The sequence below is a fragment of the Mycteria americana genome, chromosome 1 (assembly GCF_035582795.1).
Source record: "Mycteria americana isolate JAX WOST 10 ecotype Jacksonville Zoo and Gardens chromosome 1, USCA_MyAme_1.0, whole genome shotgun sequence".
NCBI lineage: Eukaryota > Metazoa > Chordata > Aves > Ciconiiformes > Ciconiidae > Mycteria > Mycteria americana.
Genome location: NC_134365.1, coordinates 71,438,629 through 71,458,466, shown reverse-complemented (window position 1 = coordinate 71,458,466; position 19,838 = coordinate 71,438,629). Strand labels below are relative to the sequence as shown.

The 19,838-nt window shown below is 40.3% G+C and overlaps 1 protein-coding gene across 1 annotated transcript in view; it reads right to left on the bottom strand.

The window, feature by feature from the left end:
* PTPRO (protein tyrosine phosphatase receptor type O) overlaps positions 1 to 19,838 on the bottom strand; it is a 154,100-nt gene that overhangs the window by 7,883 nt on the left and 126,379 nt on the right. Inside the window, 9 exon segments of the mRNA XM_075491720.1 lie at positions 768 to 890; positions 1,897 to 2,031; positions 4,579 to 4,655; positions 5,163 to 5,253; positions 6,301 to 6,382; positions 7,903 to 7,938; positions 15,009 to 15,077; positions 17,048 to 17,168; positions 18,558 to 18,690. Of these exon segments, the coding sequence (XP_075347835.1) occupies positions 768 to 890; positions 1,897 to 2,031; positions 4,579 to 4,655; positions 5,163 to 5,253; positions 6,301 to 6,382; positions 7,903 to 7,938; positions 15,009 to 15,077; positions 17,048 to 17,168; positions 18,558 to 18,690 (867 nt within the window).

The window sequence follows — 19,838 nt, the reverse complement described above, 5'->3', positions numbered from 1 at the left end:
TGCCCTGGGTTTGATAAAGGACAGTTTACCTAAACTGCAAACTGTAGTCTCGTCATTATTTTCAAGGGATGGCAACAGCCCAGCACGTCGTGTTTTATGCATTTGTGCTCCTAGCCTGCACCCTGTGCACGCTTTGTAATGCGCAGAGGCATGGCTGAGTAGGACTAAGGTCCTGGGCCAATGCTGACATGCCAGCGCCCAGCTTTTTTCATGTCCCCTCCATATCTCTAACCTTTCCTTCACGAGCTGGTGCCTGCAACTGTCTGATGCGGAAAACAAAGCTAGAAAGAAATGCTTGAAAATCTGACAGTTTTAATTTGGAAATCGCATGCTCTCACATGTGTTTCAATACTTTATGGGACTATATGAATATGGCAGAATTGCCCTTTTGAAAAACATTTTAAGTTTCTACCTTGGTATTTTCAAGTTTTGAATAGCTTACAGAAAGAAGATATGCCTGAGATAAAGAAACGAAGTTTACACATTTGTTGTCACTAATTATTGGCACCACAGAAATGTCCAGAACTCTGGTACTACTGTTGTTTCAGTCTTGGACTTTGCTGAGAAATTCACAGAAATGACAATTTTAAGGGAAAGTCTTGTGATTTAGCCATTTGCCTGTGTAGACTGAGGATCCACAATCTTTCTATCTATCAATCTTTCTCTCATTTCCCACTGAATGCCAGAAATAGACAAAAGTTAAAGAAAAGGCTGGACCGAAATTACTCCCGCTCTTTTAGTAGGGCCATGCAAAATGTTTCACTTACGTAGCTAATTCGGAAATTCCTATAAACCCAGTCTGTGTGTTCCTCCTCGGACAGCATCTCCACTGTGATGTCCCCATATGCAACAGGATCTTCTGTAAAAGGCCAGTAATGATCACATTTCACCTGAAAGGAAAATACATACATACGTATTTGTATTTATATAAATATATATATATATGCATATATAAAAAAGCACAGTCAAAAGTATACTGAACCTCAGTTTTAGAAATGTCTACAGCACTATTTACTTGACGCTGCAATAAGAGGTAATGTATCCTGCAATGACTTTCAGCCTGATCACTCCTATTTGTGTAACTGTGGACAGAAGGTATACGTTGGTTTTCTGAAGGGTATCATTAGTATAGTGAAGAATGGAAATACATACTGTCTTTTTAGATTGTTACTTTTCCCAATAGAATAGGTCTAAAAGGAACAAAACATGGGGAACAAGAATATTCATGTAAAAAAATTATATTCCAAATAATTCTATTATAATGTCAAGGAAAATGTAAAGCATAACACTCGTATTTTATTATTATTTAAACATAAAAGCACAGAATCACAGAATGGTTGAGGTTGGAAAGGACCTCTGGAGGTCATCTTGTCCAACCCCCCCTGCTCAAGCAGGGCCACCTAGAGCAGGTTGCCCAGAACTGTGTCCAGATGGCTTCTGAATATCTCCAGGGAAAGAGACACCACAACCTCTCTGGGCAACCTGTGCCAGTGCTCAGTCACCCTTACTGTAAAAAAGTGTTTCCTGATTTCAGATGGAATTTAATGTGTTTTAATTTGTGCCCATTGCCTCCTGTCCTGTCACCGGGCACCACTGAGGGGTCCCTTGTCTCCATTCCCTCCCATCAGGTATTCATACAGAGTGACAAGATCCCCTGAGCCTTCTCTTTTCCAGGCTGAAGAGTCCCAGCTCTCTTCAGCCTCTCCTCGTGTGAAAGATGCTTCAGTCCCTTAATCATCCTGAAATGCCTGCCATAAGTGAATGAAGTGCGATTCCAAGTCTGGTTATGATCCTGCCTCATGATCAGGAAACAATGCAAAGAAATTAACTCACCAGAAAATAAATATGTTTTCAGAGTAGTTTCTTTTATACTATGTGCCAGATTTTGTTACGTACCCTTCTTTTCTCATTACACTGAGTGAGCATAACAATAATTTGAGATTTTTGCTGGAGAACCATCTTCCAAAAATCATTCCTAGTTTCTGGCAGTGGTCCTTGGGTTGCAATGTATTCCTGGGGTGAATTATAACCCTAAGAAACAAAGAGACAGGTGCTGTTTACCAACATGATTACTGCTTCAGAACACATATTTTTCTCTGGCATACGTATTTTTTAGCTTGCTCAAGTTCAGTTTGTACTTTTAAAAGTTATTGCTAATATAAAGAAACTACTTCATGATTTTTTTTTTAATTTATTTTGAGATTACAACTTTTGCCAGTTTTTGATGCTCCCAAAGTGTAAGCAATCTAGAATATAGGACAGAAGGTGAAGCTGTGACTATACAAATCCTTTGCCCGGAGAGCAGGAAAGGCAACATTAAAAAAACAAGTAATGAGAATCCTAAACCAAAGTTCCGTCTTCTTCCAGATCTCATAATTTAAGGGTTTGTTTACTTATAGACATAAACCCAATTTCAGACGCTTAGCCTGCTCATCCCAAGCAGTGCCTGTGGTAATTTTCTGTCACTGATGTAAATGGAAGGTAGCAATGAACAGGATTATATGCACGTGTTTATGTCATAAGGACTTAAATTAGTAAAATATTAATTAGAATTCTGCTTAAAATAAGAGAACATGCTGAGTCAACACCCTTAACAGATTATCATTGCTATGTTTTATTGAAGCTCAGATGCTTTATATCCATGTATTCCTTCTCCTATCCCTATCAACATGCTTTTAGTTGGAAAGACTCCTTCCCCTCTCCAAAACCAAAAGACTGTTGTAAAGACTATTATAAAAGGTCCGCAGAATGGCCGTTGTGGCATCTGCCATAACCACATTTGCTGAGATTGTATCATCAAAACTGCATTTGGAAAGTTATTTGATATTCCTAATAAGAGCAAAAGATACTTCCAACACACAGCATGATTCCATGTAAATTGGGCAATTTCTGTGCTACCACAGTATGCGGATTGTAAAAATATTGGTGATTTGGGAGCACTTTCCATAAATGGCTTCCTCCAGACATCTCTAGAAGTCAGCTCATTCTGAGTTTTTGCACTACACAGAATTTGCTGTTTGTTTGTCTGCAGGGGCTATGTCTGACCTAAGTGTCAAATCTCTGTTATCACAGAGACACAGGTCACTACTTGTATCTGTGTTTGGAGGCAGGTACTCAGTGGAGAAGCAATTGTCAGGAGAAGCCAAGCATTAAGGTGACAAGTCTGGCCCAGTTTCTACGGTCAGCATTATGCTATAAGTAGAACTAAAGAGATGTAAACTATAAAAAGGAACTGAGCAATCTGAAAAGGACCACTACATAAAATCCTATTATCCATAATCCCATGTCATAGAAGTTTCCTCAGCTGTGAGTCATGCTTTTGAAGGCTCGAACATTTTTCTTTCTTGATTCACTGCGAGCTCAAGCACTTGCAGCTTGGGTGTTTAGGTTTATGCTCTTGACACATAGAAAGTGTGTAAAGGCAACGTGCTCAGCGGCACATGCATGGGCAATGCCACAGGGGCAAAGAAGTGGTTTCACTGACTCATCTGAGGGCTCCTCCCTTTTCCATAATGCTGACTCAGCTCTCTCCAGCACAGCCAGGGCCAGCTCTGTCCTCTGTTCACGGCAAGGGTGCAGAAATGCTCGTCTGTCTGTGGTCCCCAAGTGAAAGGTCTTTTTCTAAGTGGATGCTGTACTGTCCTGCCTCCTCTCCATGCAGAGCAACCCAGTGGACGTTGCTCTCCCTAACACAGCTTAGCCTGAGCCACAGCAAGGCAGGGATAACAGAGGGGCAAGCCTTTGTGGCAGTGGCAGGGATAAGCCTAAGTGACTGCACAAGCTCAGGTGAGAGCAGAAAGAGCTGACGCGGTTTTAGCCCACCCCCAGCGTCAAACTCTTTGACTACAGCTCTGCGTATACTTTAATCATCCGAAAACTCGGGGTGCTAGTCCCTGGTAAATGGCCGCTCTATGCCAGGCAGAGGGAGGCACACTGGGAGCACCAGAGATGAGGCAGAAAGCAGAAGCTTTCCACGCACCATCTGGGCTGTGTGCATTTTGTCAGTTGTGGAGTGTCTGCCTTAATCCTTTTTCCATGTGCTGTAGAAACCTGGAAAAATTTCTTTAAAGTTCCTTATGTTTTTCCTAGCTGACTTAAAAAGCCACTGGACCACTTAACATTCCCACCTCCCCATTTCTCTACCAGTCCAATCTAGGTTTCACAAAGATTCACACACAGCTCACCCAGTGCTGCTGTGGCAAAATTTGCCAAAAATCTTCCCCCACTCCTTTCTTTTTTTCTTTTTTTTTTTTTTTTTTGATGGCTGGCGAAAAGTACAGTTCCCTGCAGGCAAAATATTGGAAGCTGAAGAGATGCTGAGAACGTGTTTGAGCTTCTCAGAGATATCACAGAATCACAGAATCATATAGGTTGGAAAAGACCTTTAAGATCATCGAGTCCAACCATAAACCTAATACTGCCAAAACCACCACTACACCATGTCTCTAAGCACCTCATCCAAACGTCCTTTAAATACCTCCAGGGATGGAGGTATTTATATTGTGCTATTTGCAGGTGACACACTCTAACTGCTGTGCAGGGGACTGTTCTTTACACTGACCAAGTCTCTTTACTCACAGGAATGTAGTTGGCGTTAATGTAGTCAGATCCCTCTTCTTCATTCATTGAAACTAATCGGACACGACTAAAATCATCTGTAAAAGAAAAAAAAAATTGGCTCTCAAACACAGCACTCATCTCCAACTAGGCAAAATTAAAATTAATCCTATAAAATCTGAAAAAAAAATCTATTAAAAAAATAGAGAATGCTCATATTTACCAACAGAGAGCAATGCCTGCTTCAGTAAACACTACATGGATGCGCCATCATTACTGTTCTGCAAAATACACCCTCCAACTGCCGTCCCTTTGGGCTCCCTTAGGTTTCATTAAAATCATAAGAAAACTATAGTAACACTACTCAGTAGTAGAAACGACCTTGTGTTTCTCACCTCCAAACTCCTGTCTTGATAAACATCCCCAGAAAGCTATGTCTCTTCAAAGCTAACAAAAACCATCTACTGCCTGGTTGTCTCTAAGGGCAGGTGTTAGAACAGGCTTTTATCAGTCAGAAAATCTGTCCTGATTCTCCAGTTCTCTTATTAAAACTCTTCTTTCCCTCTCAAGGGACTTTAGCAGGAGCCTGTAAGTATCGTACTTACACGGCAGGATATTTGTGTAGCGATTTTTACAGCGATTCATGGGAAGATCAGCAGCAAAGTGGGGTATGTCAAGCCCAATCAGTTTTAGCTCCTGGGGTAACAGAAAGAAAACCGCCAAGGTTAAACTCACAAACACTCAAAAAATAATTCTTTGTGAAGTGATTACTTGTGGCAGGTACCAGACTGAAAATGTTCATAAATCACTTTATAAACTGACAGCAGGATTACACTGACTTTCCTTATCTGATGCCTCTGAGTTTGGCTGCAAGCAGCTAGAGAGCAAAGATGTGGCCTCTCCTGCTGACGCTGCCAACGCACCGCTGCCATCCAAGGCTGGGACTGCGGGCTGCTCCTCTCCACCTGCACTTAGTTAGCCAAAATAGGTCACTCCAGGGGCTGATAAATTATGCTGTGGTGGTCATCCACCCCACTTAAAGGGCTTTCTTCAAGTCCTCAAGTGGCTTTTGATCTTGATGCCGGGGAATGCTTGGAAGATCTTTCTAGTCATTGCCTTCAGTAGTTACATGTAATATATGATGCATCAGAGGACTTCTCACTGGTAGAACGTGTCAAAAGGGAACATGTCAGCCACCCAGAACGGTGGTAACTGACAGTCCTCCCCACCCCCTTCCATGTTTAAATCTTCGGGAGCTAGCTCTAGGATAGGAGCTTTTTAGTTTTATACTACTAACCTGACTTTAAATTCTGGGTAATTAAAAGAATGTACCTGAACTGGTCTTAGAGAGACCTCCTTGCTCTTAAAGAGATTTCTGATATTACCTTCTCTTTCCAGTGCTGCCCCTCAAATTGAGGGCATTAAATAAACAAAACAAAGGCATTAAAATCCTGAATCCAGTTCAGGCTGCCAGCACGTCCTAAACTTAAAGGAAGGGTGTCAGTCTGACAGTCATCTGGAATTGAATGTGATGAGCCACTCAAATCGGCTTACTAAATGCAGTCTTTAACAACACCGCGGCCCGCTTTTAAATTCTGCAGAACTTGAAGTGAAGCTGACCCACCCAGCAACAGCGCACATTAAACAACACAGAATACAGGAACACACCACAGAAACCTAACATCTGGAAAATGCTGATCTAAGCGTGGCAGCTAGGAGAGGACGGAGTCCCCACAGATTTACCTCAAATTGCAGAGAAAATTTATAATCTGAATCTTTGGCCATATCCTTGATGTAGCCATCAAAATCATCCAACTGGACAGGGCTTTAAAAGAAAAACACACAGAAATTAAGAAAAAGAATAAACTTTTTTACTGCATTTTATTTCTATTTTCCCCCAGAATACTATGGAGTCATGAGTATGTATTTGCAACTGTTAATGCTAGAAAGCAACAATAAAGAGGCAAAAAAATCTTGTGGTTCAGTGCCACCAAATGGTGGGCATATTGCTCATTACCTGCATCCTACCATAACGGCACCAGAAAGAGAGGCTGAGAGAGGGGTGCTGATCCTTCTGGCTGAGCGGAATGCTGCAGCTGCTGGTGCTGATGACGATAGTAAGCACCCTGGTTTGGGGGGGTTGGAGTTGTCCTACCCAAGGGAAACCACTGGGCCGAGGCAAGGGGAATGGCCCATGCACCCTTCCTATGGTTCCCTGGCCCCTGAACAACTTTTGCAGGTGGGTATGTCCCCAAGGCACAGGTGGCAGCGCAATAAGCGTTAATCCAGCACCCCATCGCAGACCCACTCCCCGTGCCACCCCACCAGCGTGCTTCTGGCACCAGGGCAGCTGCTGCTTCATTGAAGTTGCCTCTTGTGCCATGTAAAATGTTGCTTTCAGATATTCTCACATCTGGCAAAATTCATCTGAGCTTTGCTCATGCAGGAAAATGGATTTCATATTTGGGTTTTGATTTTTTTTAGAAAGTCCACAAAGAAATCCCTTAAAATAGCATTTTGGATGCCACTGTTGTGACTGCTTCCTCTGCTGGCTTTGAGAACTATACACATTTGTCATTAGAGGTCAAATTCTCCTCCCAGAGATGGTGGCTAAAAAAGTGGCATAAAACTATACAAAACCATGCAGAGTTTCAGCAGGTATAAATTAGCCTTGATTTAGCGACTCCCATCATTCTGCACACTTTTTCGCCAGGTGAGGGTCTATCTGTTAGTACAGGAACAGCCTCTGAACATAATGGAGAAATAATTAGGCTAACGCTCTGAATAACGAAACACAGGTAAACAGCTTCCCTCACCTAATTATCATGCTCTAATTTACAAGCTACTGAAGCATGTACACAGTAATCTTTTCATTTACTTTGAGGCAATATGCCCAAAGGAACCTGTCTTATCACCACTTAATTACTCCTGTTTACTCGTTAGCATTAATGATATAATGTTCTAGCAACAACCGTAATGAGAGCCTCATGTCAAGAGGGAAATATCACTAGAAACAAATGTATCCCAGTTTTTCACCATTTGTCATTTTTAACTACGGGTAAGCTCTGTTGGAATCACTAAGATGGATAATTGATCTTTTCCCCGATGACTAATTTTCTATCAGTAAGGAGCTGTTTTACCGCAACCTATCTGTTGAGAAGAATTGCTTTTGTCCAATTATTGTTTGTTTTCCACCTTCAGATATCTCTCTCAGGATGTGTTTACCAAGAAGTTTTCTGTATCTGTAACTGTAATATCATTATACCACGTACTCCATAATGCATGTTTAGTCTAAGGTGATTTTTTTTTTTTATTATTTCTTTAAATATCAAAGAAGTTACATACTTGGTCAGCTTTCTCTTCTTTAATCCGTTTTTACTCCTGTAAATAAAAAAGAAGTGTTTTTCATTCATTCATTAAACTATTGTATAGTCTTTATTCAAAGTTAGTACTGATTTAAGAACGTATGTTTTCTGGTCACCATCAGACTCAGGATGAGATTGGTGATATTATCTTGGACATTTTTAAGCTGATAGCAAAACTTCCATTGACACCAATGGGATGCGTTTTCCGTTCTGTGGCTCTGAGAAGGACCTGCTTGTGAAAGGGAAAACATGTGCCCAACATAAGCAATGGGTCCTCCACAAATGCTGACCCAACAGCGCCGTTGGCTTCAGGTGGGCTGGGGCTGAGTCCCCGGGGCCCGAGCCCGGCCGAGCTTGGCAGGGGGCTGTGCTGTTGCAGGGGACGGGGCACCACGGTGCCCCCCACGCTGCTCTGCTCCAGCTCTAGCGGGCTGGGAAACTGGCTGCCAACACTAGAGAGCAACCAGGAACGAGAAGCGTCTGTTGGGTAAAGGGAGAAGACCACCATTTGCAAATTCAAGGAAGGGTGAAGGAAAAAGGAAAGGGCCCGAACGCTACTTCTCACCCATTTCACAACCTGCTTATGATGATCGATGAAGACAATGGCAAATATCTTACTGACTTCAGCGGGACTCAAGCTTAAACCTTAGATAACTTTAATTGACTCTTAACAGCTAGAGATAATTATGCCAGTCATGTAATACACTGTTTTCACATGATTTATAAGTGATATAATTCACTAGCGACAGTTGCGAGCAAGCTTATGAGCGTGTTAAGCAGTATAACCCATAAGATATGGACTTAAGAACTGCACTACACTAACCACCACCACGTCATTTTTGGAGGGGGGGGGTGGGTGTTCATTTTGTTGTTGCCACAAAGAAGTTAAGCAATCAATCAGACTAAATGCACAAAGTGAGCACCCTGAAATAATTTGGCTAAAGGTCTGAAAACACTGATCCCCCCTGTTAAACCAGCCACAGATCACAAATAGATTCTTGCTTACTCAGAGGGATTTTAGAAGTGTCATTTTTTTTCTCCTGGGCATTAAACAATATCTGTTCATTCATCACATTATAATGATGCTATTTTTAATTTCATGATGATATTAAAATGATTTCTAGATAACTTGGGTCACAGCTTCAATTAGTAAATTAAAGGTGAAGACTTTTAATTTCAGAACAATGAAAATACAGAGAAAGAAATATTAAAAAGTGGAGTATTTTTATTTTTCTACCCTGCTAAATTTAGAAATGAAATTTAAAAAAAGACAAAAATCATTCATTTCCAAAATTAAGTTTTACAAAATGTTCAGGTTTTGGAGCAGCCACAACCTGTAGTGATTTTGCTACCTTGTCAAGGTACATTTCCATTTAGATGTGGAGCTTTGCTTGCAGAGTTAACAACAGCTATAGCAATACGAGCTTTACCTTAATGTGGAGATTTACTTGGCAAAGCTTTAATTTGCAAATATTACAAACCGCTTCAGCCTACCATGTTGTCTATATAGATAATATCTGTATAGTATCTGTACATTCATGTGTACTATATGTATCTGTACATACATGTGTACTACTATACTATACACATAGCCTAGCAGAATTTATTCTACATCTTCAAAGGTTTTTTCCAACGAAATCTTAAAATTAATTTCTCTAAATTATTCAAGACATTTCTTTTCTACCCCCTGTGACTGTGGTAAACCTTTTAATGTTGGGCACATTAGAATTCATTTCAAAAGAAAAAAATATCTAAATGCTGTTTATGATGGGAATGCTTCTAAGAACACTTCTCCAAGGAACACTTCAAGAGGCAATAAAACAAATGATTGACATCCATTTCTCAGCAACAATTTCTTGTACTTTGATAGTCTCAAGAGGCCTTTGTTTCTTAGCATTGCAATTGTTTCCTGAATGTTCATAAATGTTTTAAACCAACTTGTGTGAAAAACAAAGACATTTGAAACATTAGCTGGCGTTTCATCTATTCTTCCATTTACCCTACAGAGTAAAATACAAAGAGAGGGATTAATCTCCTCTCATTCAACTTCAGCTCCTTTAAACTTGGTCATCTAGGTAGCTTTATTGAAGAGGAAACCTCTGAAGAAAGACACACATCTGGAAAGGTGAGTTGATGCATATTAATGCACATTAAAAAGAGGCAAAGGGGCAAAAAGAGATGATGACTCTCTGCACCAGTGCCATTGACAGTGGCCACCTTGGGCTTCTCGACCATTAGAGAGTTAAGAGAGATCAGTGCGACCTCCACAACAATAAACCGCTTGCCTGATCCTTCATCACTGTGCAGCTCCGATAGTTGAGTTTATGTCAGACAAGTTACAAGTCAATATAATATTAGCCTTGGAGAGATGTGGAAGACTTCCATCTGCTCTTCAGCTGGGTGTATGTGGAGAACATGCTTTTATTTTCATGGGAGAAGAAATGGACCTTTCTTTAGTTACATAAACCCACTCATTTCTGGGCCCACTGAAAATTTAGATGGGTTTTTCTACAGACTCAATGTGACCCAAGGAAAACCAGTCTCAGAAATCCCTATGCTGAAGATGTTGATGACTGCCTGCCAGGGCTTTGGTGCCGTACGGTAACACCAGGGAAAGTGTCTGGTCAAAAGTAAATCTTAACTCCAGTACCATGTTTTTGTAAATCACTATACCTTGGACTCAAGACCATCAGGAACTTAAGTTTCTTTTTATATAAATTAAGCATTTTTAGATCATAGCCAATTGTAATTATTTGTTAAACAGTTTGTAAAACAGTTCTGGTTCTAAATAGAGGCTGTGGCTTTGTTGGTTAGGTATTTTCAAAAAACCCGATCAGTCGTTTACTAAGTCTTTATAAATTATTTACAGACTAAACTATTAAATATACACACATACACACAGAGACATGCATACAGTGACCCAATTTTTACACTTTGGGACTGCTAGTTTGTATCGATTCTCAGTGAACTGTTGTTTCCAAAAGCAAAACTTTTACTGATGTCCGGAGAGCATAACCACACCTTTAAAAACTAAGGTATTTGACATCACACACCAAACGGGTGGGGCACGATCAAGCAATTTTAGTAATAGAAAAGCAGCAGCAGCAGGCGGCAATGCCAGGCAATGAACAGATGAATAACTGGGACAGAAGAAGCCAGGACTTATAATGAAGTGGCAAAAATCGCAAAGAGAGCAATGAGATGGATATGATGACCACTGTAGGATTAGCTTTTTAATACCAAAATGGGTTGGAGCATAAACAGACAAACTAGATGAAGCAGGGTAGCAAATACTTTGATACCCACATCCTCTCCAATCCATGTTCTAGTACAAGAAAATTATATCTTCAAAAGCATTGACCCATTTGAAAACAAAGGTATCACACATTTTTCATGTAATAGAAATTAACATTGTTTACACATTGCATATGGAAAAACAAGTAAATCACTTACCAAGGATTAATATAAAATGCCAAAAGATAATCAGTCCAAAGGCATGAGGGTAGCAGAGTTAGGAAAGCAAATACACTTCTACGCCTGTGAGCATTAATAAATAACATACATAAAGATGAAAAAGTGAGGAGAGTTAGTAAGACAAACAGAAATCAGGAGATCACCAAATTCTATTTTAAAAATCAGCTAAACCCATAAAGGCTTCCTCTTACTTACTTCATAAGAATATTATTAGCATCCATAGAATTTTTACTCCTCAACCTGACAGCCTATGCAGGATTTTCAGCTATCCAACATAAAACTCTATATGATCAAAATAAATGTGTTTTATGGTATTGACTCAGGCCTGTTATTCTAAATCACTGTTAATTGATAAACTGGCAGATTTTCAGAGAGTAAAATGTGTTTTAAAATTTCATCCACAGGTTTATGGCCATTACATAGGTGGTGCTAAGTCTATTTTCTGATGTTTTGAGATATTTCAGGACAGACATAGTTTGTTTTCACCATGTACAACTATGATAACCTCCCACGTTTGCTCCTGCAAGTGATCCTGTGGATATCAGAACATCTGTATCAGAGGTAAATTCAGATCATTCCAATATCTCTTAATACCCTCTATTGAGTCAGATTTCTGAAAACATCCATATTACATTTTGCAGAGTCCCATTTTTAAGTGCTTTAAATTCTCTCCTAGGTTTTCAGCAAAACATTATTTGAACTTCTAACTGTGGTTTCTATGAATAACTATTCACAGCAGGTTTCACTGTGGCTAAAGGAAATCTGAGTTCAAAATAATTCTAAACTTCTCTGTTTGCAACCTGTTTACCAGATTCTGCTGTGCATTAATCCAGGAAACCCACTCAGGCCTGTTCTACCTATTGGTGGAGTGGGCTACAGGTACTTTGCAAACGTGAAAAGCTCACGAAACTTAAACAAAAATTGCCCCAGTAGTAGGATTTTTTGCCAAATACACCCTCAGCATGTTTTCTACCTGTCAGAACATCTGCTGTCCTAAAAGCAATACCATCCTTCTACAACTGTTCTAAAGAGGAACCACAAAGTGAAATTGCCTTTTTCAGTACTCTTGGCTCTTAAGTAGTCAGTAGATACTGTGTTTTCCCTGATAAGCAAGTCACACCAAATGTAATAATCTCAAATGTTAATCTTCCTACCAGTGGTGGAAAACTTCTGCCCAGGCAGTGAAAACTCCAAGTTATGCTTTAATGAGTTTTGCTGCTGAAGAGCAAATGGGCAGCGCAGTTTCTGCAGGGCACGTTCCCCAGGCGTTGGTAGGGATTGTGTGGGTCAGCCAGAAGCGAGAGCCCTTTCTAGTTAATCATATGCCATAGTGGTTGCAACGTCAGGGCCTTAGGGCTAATCTGTTGTTAGGGTTTCTACGGGACTGGACTGGGGATGAAATTTGGGTTTCCATAAGCAGTGCCACAGAGAGGTTTTCATTAGGCTTAGAAGGGAGAAGTGATGAAGTTGCCGGAATACTCCTCTTTCCTTTGGGAAACTCCAAGTGAGGTTTTTACTTCCTCTTGCCTACAGCGGCAGAAGGAATTATTCAAGCCTGGGTCTTCTTTCTTTGTCAAATCATCATGAGACATTTCCACACTTTATCAAATCACAAGCTAACGTGCTTGCAGACCTACTTATATTGTTCACAGATTAGGAACTCCGACATCTAAAACAATTGATTTCATTCAACATATGAAAAATACATAATTGCCCAATAAATACAATATTGGTTTCCTCAAATTTTATAGTCTTCCACCTACTGCTCAGATGTACTGAACAATTTTAATTAAAAGAAAGAGATGTAGAGATTGCTCAAATCCTGAAAACTCTGCTGAGCTGAGCTTTCCTTAAGAATCAGTGGATACGCCCATAGCTCCCTTACTAGGGAAGCTAGTGGGTTTCTTAATCCTTCTACCTGTCTTTAGGGCCATATTTTCTATTTGGCTGCCTGGATGGACAGTGAATCTGGTCTTGACATTAGACAACAGAGGCACACAAAACAAGATAGCTTTACTAACTCTCAGAGAAGTCAGAACCATAAGGTTAGGGCACACTGCCTTCAGTTACCAAAAATTTGTGGAGATATTAAGCAGGAATATTTTCCCCAATTTATATTTTTATAACATCATTTATGTATGTATAAATATATGCATATATACACACATATATATACACCCATACATACACATACACTAAATCAAGCAACAAGAACCTTCACTTTCACATCCAAACCTATTAATTAATTCCCCTTCTCATAAAACAGCCTTTTATGGTTTTAATAACATCTGTTGCTAGTTTAATCATTTGATTCAAGGTTGGATATTTAATTAACATGAGTGTTTGATCTTCTGCCTCCTTTGCCATTAATATAGGCCAAGCAAGAGAAGCTGAAAGAGAGATTAGTTTGTACTCCATACAGCTGGCTGCTATTAAAGCTAAACCAAGCAAGTGAAGCTCGTTTAATATCCAGTTAATTAGCAGCACAGTGAGGTATTGACAAGATTTGCTGGGCTTGTTAGTTCAGTTTGTACGCTTATTAGCAAAAGGCTTGTTGTGGTGCAGTGTCAATCCATTTAATCCTGTCCTTGCTGGCAGACTGTGTCCTATGAGATCATAAAAGCAGTTCCCTGCACACCAACTCCTCTTTCCAACTTCTTGGCTGTCAACAAAGCTGACCATAGGTGTAAAACCAAGGCGCATATTTTCTTCTTCCTACATACTGGAATGGGGCTGACAGTATAAAATATCTGTCAGCCCCATATACTGTATGGATATAAAATATCTGTACAGGATAAAATATTTAAATAGTATTTAAATATCTACGTTTGGACTTGCCTTGAAAGAGAAGAAGTTTTTGCAGAGATTGCTAATAACAAAACAGTAAACCTTGGGTCAGTCATTAGCACCCATTTGATTATCAAAATAGGAATGGAAATGGTGCCAGTCAGGTAGCTCTCAGAGCCCTTTTGCTTCTATAAAACCTAATCCTACAGACTTCTTTGTTCAAATACTTCTCTTCGGCTGATGGTGTCAGTGATGGTTTGGAGTCCATAGTCAGTGCCTGCAACTCTTGCAGGTGGTTTTCTAGACTAGCAAGAATATGGGGTTTTTTTGAGTCTTTTCAACAGCACTGAACATTAAGTTACAGTAAATATTTGGCTTGTCCTTGTCTTGCAATGCAAGGAAAAATTAATTAACAGCACTGCATGAAGACAGTTGCTAATTGGTCATCTACAGGCAAGCTTACTCCTGGATGTAAATACATCTCTATGGAAGTGCTAATGGATTTATAGATCAAGTTTCTACACCTGTGTTATTTTAGGAAATATGTCTGTAAGAGAAAGGAAAAAAAATACCCTCCCAAAACACATCTATGCAACTTGGTTGACATGTATATACATCATTCCCTACTAAAAATAGCAGGTGACAGAATACATAGTCTTGAGTCATCATTCAAGAAATAAAATACTAAAATAACAGGTATAGTAGTTTTATCTTAAAGATTGACAGTGATGACACAAAAAATAAGCACTTAAAATTAAAGATCATATTTGCCAAAAAGCAGAGATGGGGAAAAACATAATTAAAAGCTTTGCTTCAAACACTCACCAATTATAGGGAAGCTTTCCGTCTCTCTCTAAAGATGCAAAATTGACAAAGGTTCCAGCCCCGCACTCCCTGTTTCAGGAAGACCATTAGGCACAAAGTTACCATTTTGGATTCACAACGCTTGCAATGACATTGATTTAAGAGAACTCTTGGAGTTGTGGAGAAGTGCTGAACACCCACATCTGTGACTAGGTCTGAGATAATCTGTGATAAACATAACTGAAATCCCTTAACATATTCATCCAAAACCAATAAATATTTAACACCACCTGAGATCAGGTTTCCTAATAATGCTTAAAAAGAGTGAAACAAGGGAGAAGTTGCTAATAAAGATCTCAGATAGACCTCATCTTCTGTCCAGATTTGGGTTTGCTATAGTCTGGCGCTATACTGCTGGCCTAAGTACACATGCTAAATATTTACCTTTCTATACTAAATATTCACTGTCCCAACTCTAAGGAGAAGATGTATAATTGTCTCCATTTGACAGGATCATGGCAATTTTGAGTTCACAAAATAATTGTGGAAAAAACCTGAATTTCCTGAATAACATTCCAGAGAGTTTACAAGTCCATTATTTTCAGCTACAAATGATAAACCGACTTGGCTATTTTTGATTCCTTGATTTAAGCAAACAATTGCTTGCAGCTTCTTACTGTATTTACTTTTTTAATTTCCTTCTGGGGTTTTTATCTTCTGTGACTAGAAGCAGCAAACAGAAAAAGAAAAAGCTTTGGGCTGCCTGCACAGTAATTAAATAGGAAAGAGAATGAATTTAGCTGGGATTTTCACAGAGCCAGTTACATGTAAAAGGAACAAACCACATAATGTTTTCTGAAAGAGATATAGCCTGCAAAATATGTGTGATGTAGTCATCTGTTGCACGGAATACATAGCCAAGGCACGACACATAAAATGCAGTGTCTGCTAAGTAGCCAAGTGCAAGATTCTTCACATAAGTTTTTTTATGTGAAATCATTTCCTTTCTTGACACAGGACAGTAAATTAATATAAAATATATTTAATATATTACATAGATTATAAAAGGATGAAGACTCCAGGACACTTCCAAAACCAGGAGGTGAACCACATATCAAGGGTTTGGAGAAACTTCCACAGTTCACTCACATAAGCCACATTAAAGTGAACTGTGACAGGTAAGACCACCAGGAAAAGGAAACTGAATTTCAATATTCAGGTACAAATGATTGGTGCAGATAGCTGAAGGAAACGCAGGTTCTGTAAAAAAAGGTTTACCTCTACCAGATAATTTTTCCCTTCATCTGTATGACACAACAAATTGGGATCATTAATGTTATAGGTGAACAGCAGGACCTGACATCCCTTCTGGATTTGTGGGTCTCAGTGTATATTTGGCTGCATCCTGACTGCACAGAAAGACAAGATCTAGGTGAGCCCATATGCTCTTTCCCATGCTGCAGTTCCCATAGGAAGGAAGCCACATGAATGCAGAATCTGGACAACTGGAAGACCAGGATCTGGGGGCAGACTGGCAGATGCTCCAGAGAGAGACTCTCAGGGTCCTGGGCACAACCTTCCTCGTCCTAGGGGTTTGGCTGCCAGGGCTCAGGCCTTACATGGCCTCTGAAATGCAGCATCCTGGACCTGATGAACAAGCCATCTTACCTGTTGATATGGAAAATCTCCTGTTCCAAACCATATGAAAGATTTGCAAAGCATCTTGATGTCCTGCTCATGCCCAGTTGCCTCAGATCCTAATTATCGTTTAGGTTCCTGACGCAACCCTTTTGTAATAAGTGACTGCACTTCTTATAGACCTAATCTTGCAAAGCTCAAAATGAGACAAAAGGTTGAGGCTTGTAACTCAGGTCAAGAATGAAAGTAGATAGAGAAAACATGCTACTCCTAAACAACAGCAAGACAACTATTTTGAAGGTATTCTGTTCACAAGCATCTCGAGCAGCACCCATGCACACAAGCATCCTTAACTGCAACTATTGCCATGATGTGTGTGGTGGTGTCTGAAATTTTTGGAATTAGCATAAATCTGGACTTACCTGGCCATTTGTAGATGTTTTCTCCTGAGTACAACAAGAGTCACCAGCAGCAGTCCAATCAGAAGGATACTTAGGATGGCTAACACAGAGATTACTACTACGTTGGGATTCATCTCAGTGACTGTACATACAAACAAGGACTCTTGGTTATTCAATTCAGAAGCGCTGACGGTTTGGGTTTTTTTTTTTTCCCTGAATGTTGATAGTGTTATTTTTCTGAACTGATCTCATTCAGCCTGGAGTGTTACAGAGAGAAAAATCTACCACTAGAGATAAAGGGAGGTTTTGACTAGTTATTGCTCTTACAAAATTTCTGTGGGGAAATGACTTCACTCTGGCATTTTGTTAAACTTTGGCATGTTCTGCCAAAGTTTTTTTGTTCCTTTTTAACTGACATTCATAACACAAGAGAAAAGGGTGAAGGAAATATAAAATACAGATATTCATCATCATCTATGTCACCAAAGCACATTTCAACTCTGAAGTTGTTCTTCAACAATAATCAATACCTTTTCTCACTCAAAAGCAAAATAACAGGCTGAGGCTCTCCAATACACTGGTATGAAACTGATTGAATTACTTTGACAAATAAATTTTAACAAAATATTCTGTTTTAAATAAAAGCTGGAATCAACTCTCAATAACAAAACCTTGATTTATTTTTGTTCCATATTACATGCTTATCGACTGTACTACGAGACCAGATACCCTGTTCTGCTCGTTATATAAGAAACCCTCTCTACTTTACTTGGTCAGAATAACTTTACATCCACAATTGTCTAGAGAAGCATTTTTTAGATTAAAAATCATGGAGATTTTTAAGCTAATATCAGACACTGAACTCCAGCATGGAGCGGTGTATGATGCATAGGACCAGTGACTAAAGCTACATGACTCCCTAACTAAGCAGAGATGACACTGATCATTCTGAAGGGGAGATTTTAAAGAAAAGTCCAGTGCCCTGGGCAGTTTGACACTGATATTCTTTCTTCAGAGTCAGTACAGAGCCAGGCTTCGTGACATGCCCGGGGAGCCTCCATCAAGAGCTATCCCTTCAGGGTGTGACTGCTCGAGATCCTGCAGTGGCCCTTCTCCTTCTCTCTCACCCTATCTCCACTTCTTCACTGAAAGCAGAAAGTGATTTTTTGCCTTAGCAGCTTATAAATGTGATTTTCCTCTTGTTTGGGCTTGGCTGAGAAGACATTTTTCTCCATAACTGTCATCAAGCAGCTCCCTGATGTTCAGCCTTGACACCACAAACTAGGTTCCTGATTTCTAAAACCCAGTAGAGGACTGAGCTTCTAGTTTATATTTTTCCAAGTCAACCCTCCCCAGCGGGGATTTTTCTAAGAACTTTTTAAAGCTGCTTCCCCATCCCATCCACATCTGGCTGCCTTTCCATGATACAAACAACCCATGGGGCCACCATTACCGAGAACAGCTTTAGAAAGCAAGGAGAAAGAGATGTTGTACCTGGAGAAGGAAGAAGAAAGAGGGAAGTGCTGCTTACCCATGGTGGAAACCGCAATGAAAGTGGGGATGCTGGGGCTATTGTGGCTGAAGGTGGTCACACTGCAGTTGTAGGAAGTGGCAGGGGTTAGGCTGGAAATAGTCACTACATGGGAAGAGACAGTGACAGGTTCCTGCAGACATGGGGAAAAATACACAGAAGTTTGCCTCTCCTGTAAACGCAAGAGCACAAATCAGTGCTCCCCTCTCCACCCATATATTTGACCAGGTAAAGTCAGATCTGGTGAAAGAAACCAGCACTTTGAAACCCAGGGAAGGTAACCAGGGCCTGCCCTTGAAAATAGGCAGGTAGCCTGGCAGTCTGGCAGAAGAGGGGAGAGGCACCGTGGTGAAAACAGCAGCAGGAACAGCCCAGAGCACCCCAGGGAGCCCCAGGGCCCCTTGGGGAGGGCAGAGGGTGCCTTGTAGGGGGTTGCTGAGGCACATACATGGTGGGGGAAGGCACTGCGACCCCCAGGACATCCCCAGAGGTGGGCGGAGCTCATGAGCTCTGGTTACTAAGCCGTACAGGTAGGAGGAAAATAAAGTTATTTTTATTCAAAGTGTGGCCAAGGTAGTTGCAATCTCCGCACCCTCGTATGAATAAGTGTCATCTCTGCCTCTGAGGCAGTTCCTCTGGATGTGAAGACCTATGAGCCTTTCACACGGCCAAGGTGAAAAACAAAGCTAGAGCAAAGCCTTTGGGTAATAACCATGATAAGGTATGCCACACCTCAGTTTTTCTAGGTAGTAGAAATTCTTTACATAATATCTTTATACAATGTTTTAACAATGTTATACTATGTCCTTGGTAAACAATCTTGTGTTTCATAAATGCTGATATGGCAAAACCAAACAAATACAACACATGCATTGTCTTAAAGATATAGCTCCTTAAGGTCCTCAGAAGCTTTTCTGTACTCTCCAGCAGAACCGAGGGTGGGTTGCAGATGTGAAAATAGGGACACTGTGCTTTAGAAAGGGAACAAGGAGAAGTTTTATGAAGGAACTCACTCTGGATGGGCAATGCAAGATGCTGTAACGAGTCCCGAGCACTGGATTTTTGCAGTGGCCTGTTGTCATTCATGGCCTCCTTCTAGACTAGCAAGGGTTCCTGTTGCAGTGCAATTCTGAGGGCATTACACAGATGAAATCACATGCACATGAGTGTAAGGGAGGGGACTTTTATTCCCTGAGCTGAAAGGAGGGGCCACAGTTTGGCAATTGAACTTGGTTGGATGTTTTCCATTTTCCCCTCTGGGAAATTTAAATTAGTGAAGCA